Below are 7,828 nucleotides of genomic sequence, written 5' to 3'. Positions count from 1 at the left end.
CAAAACACCCTGTATTTTAGTGGTTTCCTTTATAAATATTTATGTATCATCATATAATAGGGCAACACATAAAAATTTCTAATTTTAGAACTTTTCAATAAGCTTTACAGCTGGCTTTCTCTCACCTCCACTGAAGCCCAGAGACTCAATCGGATGCAAGAGCTATAGGAGCATGGAACGTGGCCACCAGGGCAGACAGCCCAATCAAGATAACTGCTACTAAATTAAGCCTGAATTTGGGGGTTTCACATTTGAAACTTCATCCCTTTGAGTTTTTTGTCAGCTGCGAACAGTTAGAGATACAACTACCACGAACACACTTGAGGTGCAGTTTGTTGATTTCTTTTTAAACAGAAATAATTTATTCTACATTTGAAACAGAAAGCATTTTCTGCATTTTATTAGGTGAGCAGGAAGTACCGAAAAGAAGACATTTCCTGCAGTGACCAGAACTAACAGGGCAATTACAAGAAAGCGCCAGGCCTCCTGACAGACATCACACGCGGTCAGGAACATTGTGGTCAGCAGTCACATCAATGCCCAGTTTTAGACTCAAACGATATACAGTTTTCTGGCCCTTCATATCAAACAGAATTAAGCAGGATTTCAGAAGTTTTCATGTTGCTTTTTGTGTTCACGCATTAGTGCTCTGCTTCTTTCTTCAGATGCTCTTCTACTTCCATCAGTAAGTCAGTCCACACACTCAGGCCTCGGACCTCAAAGTCTCCATCCCGCGCCTTCAAGAGTTTCAGAGCAGCTTGGGTTTGTCCCTTGAGCAGTGCAGATCCCTGACAGAGGCAGATGAAGCGCTCCCTCAGCCCCTCCCAGGACAGCTCAGCTTTGTCAGGACAACCTTTAACCCACAGTCCCTGCAAGGGGTCATAGAGCAATTGGCTTCCCCAGCTGGTTAAGAGGTCCAGGTAAGATCTGCTTAACTGGGAGTGGTGACTAGCAAGGGAGGCAAGAAGGGAGCCTGGGAGGTGAAGGCAGAAAGCAGAAAACTGCTTCGTGTTCTCCAACAGCCAGGAAAGCAGGAGCCCGGCAACAGATCCATTTCCCGTCGCCTGGATTCCCCCTGGGCTGCTACCCCCCTGCTCCCCGTCTCCCCCCTGCTTCACCAGCAGCAGCGCCGCCGCCACCACCTCGAAGGCGCGGGGCTGGGGGAGCTGCTCCAGGGCACGGGACAGCAGCCCCGCCGCCTCGCCTTCCTCCTCCTCCTCCTCCCGGAGCCGCCGCAGCAGCAGCTGCGCCTCCGCTTGTCCCTGCGAGGGCGACGGCAGCAGGCGGGCGGCGGCTTTGCGGCGGGCGAGGAGCGGCAGGAGCTCGGGGGGCTGCAGCGGGGGCTGCAGCGGGCGCTCGGGGGGCTGCAGCGGGGGCTGCAGCAGGCGGTGGAGGAGGCGGCGGCAGGCAGCGGGCGGCAGAGCGCGGTTCTCCAGCAGCGCCAACCCCAGCAGCTGCGGGCAGCGCCCCAGGTGGGCGAAGCGGAGCTGTCCCCGCCGCAACCGCCGCCCCAAAGCTTCCCGGAGCCGAGGGCGGGTGCGAAAGCGATCGTGGAGGTGCTGGAAATACCGAGCCCAGTCGAGTGCACGGTCCAGAGTGAGCGGGTCCCAGTCACGCACCAGCGCGGAGCGGGACACAGCCAGCAGCGCGGGGAGCTGCTCCGCCTGCTCCAGCACGGCCTCCATCGCGCCCGCCATGGGTTTGAACGCGAGTCCCGCCCCGCCGGGGCCGCAGCCAGTCCGCGCCGGGCGCGGGGAGAGACGCGATCCTATTGGCTGAACCGGACGTCGGTCACACAGGGGGCGACCGCCCCTTAAAGGCACCTTAACCCGCCCGCCTGACTCTGCCCTTTGTAGAATCACGGGGTGGTTTGAGTCGAAGAGACCTTTTGACTTCCGTTTAAGTCCCTTGCAGGTGTCATGCATTTAGTAGACAGTCATAGAATCACAGAATGGCTTGGGTTGCAAGGGACCTTAAAGAGCATTTTAACTTACCTTTGAGTTTCTTACAGCTATCGTACATTTAGTAGACAAAGTCATAGAATCATATATTCATAGAATCACTAGGTTGGAAAGGACCCACTGGATCATCGAGTCCAACCATTCCTAACACTCCCTAAACCATGCCCCTCAGCACCTCATCCACCCCTTTTTTACATACCTCCAGGGAAGGTGACTCAACCACCTCCCTGGGCAGCCTCTGCCAGTGCCCAATGACCCTTTCTGTGAAAAATTTTTTCCTGATGTCCAGCCTGAACCTCCCCTGGCACAGCTTGAGGCCATTCCCCCTTGTCCTGTCCCCTGTCACCTGGCAGAAGAGGCCAGCTCCCTCCTCTCCACAACCTCCTTTCAGGTAGTTGTAGAGAGCAATAAGGTCTCCCCTCAGCCTCTTCTTCTCAAGGCTAAACAACCCCAGTTCCCTCAGCCACTCCTCGTAAGACTTGTTCTCCAGCCCCCTCACCAGCTTTGTTGCTCTTCTCTGGAAGAGTTTGAGTCAGATGGGGCATTAAATAGCCTTCTAACTTTCCTTGGAGTCCCTTACAGCTATCATGCATTTAGTAGACTAAGTCATAGAACCACATAATGGTTTGAATCAGAAGGGACATTAAATAGCCTTTAAACCTTCCTTCCAGTCCCTTGCAGATATTATGCATTTAGTAGACAAAGGTATAGAATCACAGAACAGTTTGGGTCGGAAGGGGCCTTAAAGATCATCCAGTTCCACACCCACCCCCCCCCACCCCCCCCGCCATGGGCTGGGACACCTCCCACATAGAATCAGAGCAGTTTGGGTTGGAAGAGACCTTAAAGAACCTTCTAACTTTCCTTTGAGTCCCTTGCAGCTATCATGCATTTAGTAAACAGTGTCATAGAATCACAGAATGGTTTGGGTCAGAAGGGGCCTTAAAGATCATCCAGTTCCAACCTGCCCCTACCGTGGGCAGGGACACCTCCCACATAGACTCAGAATGGTTTGGGTTGGAAGGGACTTTAAAGAGCCTTTTAACTTACCTTTCAGTCCTTTGCAGATATCATGCATTTAGTAGACAAAGTCATAGAATCATGCTTGCTAAAAGAAATATGGTCCACACTACAAAATCCTGTTGATCGATTTTGAAATTATCTGTGCTGTCACCAGCACGATATCTTTGCAGCACAATTAACACCTTCCTCTGCTAAACTGGCCCATTGCTCTGATGAACATGAGATTTTCCTAGCTGGTTATACCTTTTCAAGCAACTTGGCAAGAGCTTTCAGACAACTCTAATCCTTGTCTTCCAGAAATTGTCACAAAACCCTATCTATACCCCTAATCAGTTCTTACATTTACTGTTCTGCTCCTCAGATCATTGAGCCGTAGAATCATGGAATGGGTTGGATTGGAAGGGACCCTAAAGATCAAACTTCCCTGCCATGGGCGGGGACACCTCCCGCTGGATCAGGTTGCTCAAAGCCTCATCTAACCTGGCCTTGAACACCTCTAGGGATGGGGCATCCATGACTTCTCTGGGCCACCTGTGCCAGTGCCTCACCACCCTCACAGTAAAACATTTCTTCCTAATATCTAAATATCCCCTCTTTCAGCTTAAGACCCTTATCCCTCAACCAGTCCCTACACTCCCTGATAAAGAGCCCCTTCCCAGCTTTCCTGTAAGCCTCTTTTACTGGGAGGCTGCTATAAAGTTTCAAAATCCTTCAGAGAAGGGTGGTGGAAGAAATTGAGGTGAATTAAAGTGTTAATAAGCTGATATGAATTAAGAAGTTACAAAATAAATAAATAATTATCTAAGAGGATTAATACAAAACCTCAGAAAAGTATTCCTAAGTACCTCTTAAAAAAAATTAAAATTTTCAACAGCAAATGTCCCACATTTAGGGGTATTTCCCTATTTCTGTGGCAGATACATCCAGAAATGGTGTTGATGATGGAGAGTGCAGCCAGACTGGCTCCCCAGTGCTCATCCTGCTCAGCCCATATGGCCGGGCTCTCCCTGCTGACCTGCCAGCTAATGGTTTTGTAGCTTGTTAGTGGTTCCAAAGGGTGCCCAGCCTTCCCCAGATACCCGCCCTAGGCTTCTGGATGCCTGCAGAACAGCTAATGCCTGCCCTGGCTGTCTGGGCTTCCCACATGGATGCCCCTCAGACAGCCTGGTTAAAAAATGTGTTAACTGCTCCTCTCTGCAACGGGGAGAGGTGACCCTTTCTCCCTCTCCTTCCTCCACCAGCTGAAAGACAGTTTTACATGGCAGACGGGAGATTATTTGGCGTAGCTTGCAGGATACAGCCTACCTGTTGGAGCAGCCATTCCCTGGTGCTTTCCTCACGACCGCCGCCTCAAGGCTATCTGTTAAGCTGGGAAATGGCTCCTTTCCCTCCATCCTCAACCCCACAACAGACTTGCCACGCTCAGCGTTCCCTCATGGTGTGGAAGAGGGCGGAGTGGCCCAGCTCCCAGCAGCTTTCGCAGGTGGCCCTGCTCCCCGGCTCCTGAGGGGGTGAAGCAGTGGCGGGAAGGCGGCAGGGGGCTGGTGGAGCGGGAGCTGCTGAGTACTCCTCATGGAATTCACAAACCCTGTGGCATGATCGTGGCCACTGAGCGGGCACAGACGCTGCAGAAAGGCCTGAGCCTGTGGGGAGGCATTCCCTCCTCACCCACGCCTGGGAGATCATGGCCCCATGGCCCGATGCTTTGGCAATGGTAGGGAGGGATGACACCAATCCCACCGCCAGCCTGTCTGTGCAGCTACTTTAGTGAGGGCTTTCTGAAAGGCACGAGCAACACCTGGCAGAATAATTGAGGTTTGACTGGAATTTATTGCAGGAACCAACACCAGAAACAAGAATACAATGCTGTGAGCTACAATACTGTAGGGCAAACCATAATACTCCTCCTCTTATGCAGAACTTGTGTTTTCTTCCATATTTCTTAGTGCTGGAAATAGTTTCCTCTGGGTTTGTTAATGTGAATAGATTCTTGATAGCAAATATTCTTTAGCTCAGACACTAAGGGACACAACTCTTGCAGCCTTGGAGCAAATCAGAGAACTGGCTACAAATGGCTAGAGATTTGTTGTATTGCTAACAATGGAATTGCTTTTGTTATTAATAAATTCATACTTACCTATCATCTGCCATGCCCATATATTCCAAAGCATATTATAAACTAATATATATTAAAGAGAAGGTAGAACGTGCAAACTTTTTAGTTACATACAGTTGAGTGCAACACTTACTACTTACTACTTAATGCTTTACTTAAATTGAAAAGTGATAAAAATCTGAAGTGGATGAAATGTGATTGCATATTATGTACTTTGGCTTCTCGGTTAGATTAAACACAGCATCTCTTGAATTAAAGGCTATGGCATAAAGTGAATTCCAGACCTGTGTTTTATTTTAGTGAGTCATATTTTTGGAGCTGCGTATGTTCCATGTCATAAAGAAGAGAAGACATATTTCCCTTTATGTCAGAGAACTTTTCACAAGACATCTTCCACATTGATTTTCTTTTTCTTTATTGGACAAAGTGCATGGGTTTATATTCTGTGAATGTCTCTGTACGTTTCAGTTGAAAGACATCAAATAATCACATTTGCAGCACCAGGAAACTGACAAAAACAGGTTGTGAAAACCTAGCTAGACTGGAAAAACATACTGAATAATACAGTATCTGGAGTACTCCTGCATGTGAAGGAAGATGGCCTGCATGCTCTAATAAGTCTCTGTACAGCTGACTGAAAAATGGAATTTCCATTTTATTGAAAACTCTGAATATTTCAGCACTTGGAGTTGTCTCAAGTTAGGATGAAAAATCTAAATATCAGCATTTTTCATCGAAAGGATACAGCTCGACATCTCTGTAATAAAATGCTTCATGCAAAAAGACATTTATGCATTTCTAGGTATTGCAGCTGCACTTAGAATTTCCAGTCATGATGAGGGACAGTTGATGCATATAATGAAGAAAAGAGCCTACTCTGAAGAACTAGCAGAATTCTGCACAAGAACCCAGGGAAGTGATTGTACCCCTGTACTCAGCATTGAGGAGGCTGTACCTTGAACACTGTGTTCAGTTTTGAGCCTCTCACTACAAGAAAGATATTGAGTTGCTGAAGCGTGTCCAGAGAAGAGTAACAAAGCTGTCAAAGGGGCTGAAGGACAAGTCTTATGAGGAGCAGCTGAGGGAACTGGGGTTGTTTAGCCCAGAGAAGAGGAGGCTGAGGGGAGACCTCATTGCTCTCTACAACTACCTGAAAGGAGGTTGTAGTGAGGTGGGTGTTGGTCTCTTCTCCCAAGTGGTAGGTGACAGGATGAGAGGAAATGGCTTGAAGTTGTTCCAGAGGAGGTTCAGATTGAACATTAGGAAAAATTTCATCCACAAAAGGGTTATCAGGCACTGGAACAGCTGCCCAGGAAGGTGGTTTAGTCACCATCCATGGAAGTATTTAGAAGGCAGGTAGATGAGGTGCTTAGGGCTTTGATTTAGTAGGCAGGTACAGTTGGACTTGATGATCTCAAAGGTCTTTTCCAACCTAGGAATTCTATGATTCTGTGAATGCATTAGAGGATAAATTCGAGGAACAAATGAAAGAAACAAGTTAACACAGAGACACTTATGATTCATGTAATAAATTGTTACAATGCAATAGCCCTTAAAAATGTTAATTCTTTTTCCACACTCACAATTGAAAGAACTCCCTTTCTACTCCAAGTTTTGTGTTATTGTTTGAGAGCTTGACCATCCTCAGAATATGTATTAGGAACTTCCACTTTAAGACCGGAATCTATTTATGTGTTGATTGATCTGCTGCTGCTGGCACCGTGTAGTAATCAAATTAAATTTAACAAATATGGTTTCTTTCTCTAAGGTGAATTATTTTCCTGTAAGTTTTAAGTGCTAGTTCTCTCTCTTCTGCAATCAGTCTTAGTTCTAATTCATGAGTAGGCCTAGGGCTCTTCCTATCAACAACAAGGTTACTAAGTATCAGAGCTTCTATTTTTTTGTAGTTACTATCAGTTTATGTTAAGTCTGTTGCTGTCTGCTGAGTTGTGTAGACATTGTTTAACACTATCTATACAATGCTGAGACGATTTTCTAGCTGAGGAATGTCCATGGGATAGTGGGGAGACACACTTAGAAGGTAAGCACGTAAAGACTGAGGAGATGAAGTACAGTTAATATTGGGCAAGGGGATGGGAAAGGTTGGGTCAGGGTGTTAGGAGATACAGTAAAATCATAGAGAGGGGAGGAATAGAGTTGGGAATGGGTTTTCAGATAGCTGGGGAGGTTGGTGTCTTTGTACTTAGCTCAATTACTTTAAAAAACAACCCTAAAAGTTTACTTTGGGCCTCACATAGGTCTGTGGTTGTTTAGTATCAGCCTCTTTCCCTTATTAATGACTCTTGTGGTAGTCTCTCATACTCTTTTAGGCTGTGTTGGAGTGTATATTTCATGTTGTATAACTTATGCAGTCTCTTTGTCATTTTATTTCTAACAAGAAGTGGACCACAGAAGAAGATCATACACGCTACAGATGTGAGTGCATAGAGCTTACTCCTATAGATGACAAGAAAATATATTAAAGTAGTATTTTTCAACTATTTTGAAAAACTATCACTTCCTCATATAGCCTGAAAAGGAATCTCTTCATTTTGTCTGATTCAAAGAAGAAAAATGACAGAAAAAAGAAGAGGGAATTTCTTGTATGATAGGCTAAAATACACATTTACCATTGCAACACATCAGATCATTTAAGGCCTTTGCTACATGCTTTTTCCAAGTATCTATGATACTGCAAACAGGGATAGCCAGTGTTTCTTGTGTTGTG

At 46.7% G+C, this 7,828-nt stretch overlaps 1 protein-coding gene across 1 annotated transcript; it reads right to left on the bottom strand.

Annotated features, from left to right (window-relative positions):
* Positions 1–256: 256 nt before the first annotated feature.
* FANCF (FA complementation group F) lies at positions 257–1,685 on the bottom strand. The gene has a single exon (XM_054068541.1). It carries the CDS (start codon positions 1,683–1,685, stop codon positions 642–644), a length of 1,044 nt encoding a protein of 347 aa, XP_053924516.1. The 3' UTR covers positions 257–641.
* Positions 1,686–7,828: the final 6,143 nt, after the last annotated feature.

This window comes from Cuculus canorus, chromosome 5 (assembly GCF_017976375.1).
Source record: "Cuculus canorus isolate bCucCan1 chromosome 5, bCucCan1.pri, whole genome shotgun sequence".
NCBI classification, from domain to species: domain Eukaryota; kingdom Metazoa; phylum Chordata; class Aves; order Cuculiformes; family Cuculidae; genus Cuculus; species Cuculus canorus.
Note: the sequence above shows the minus strand (reverse complement) of the source record. Positions and strands in the feature narration are given on the sequence as shown.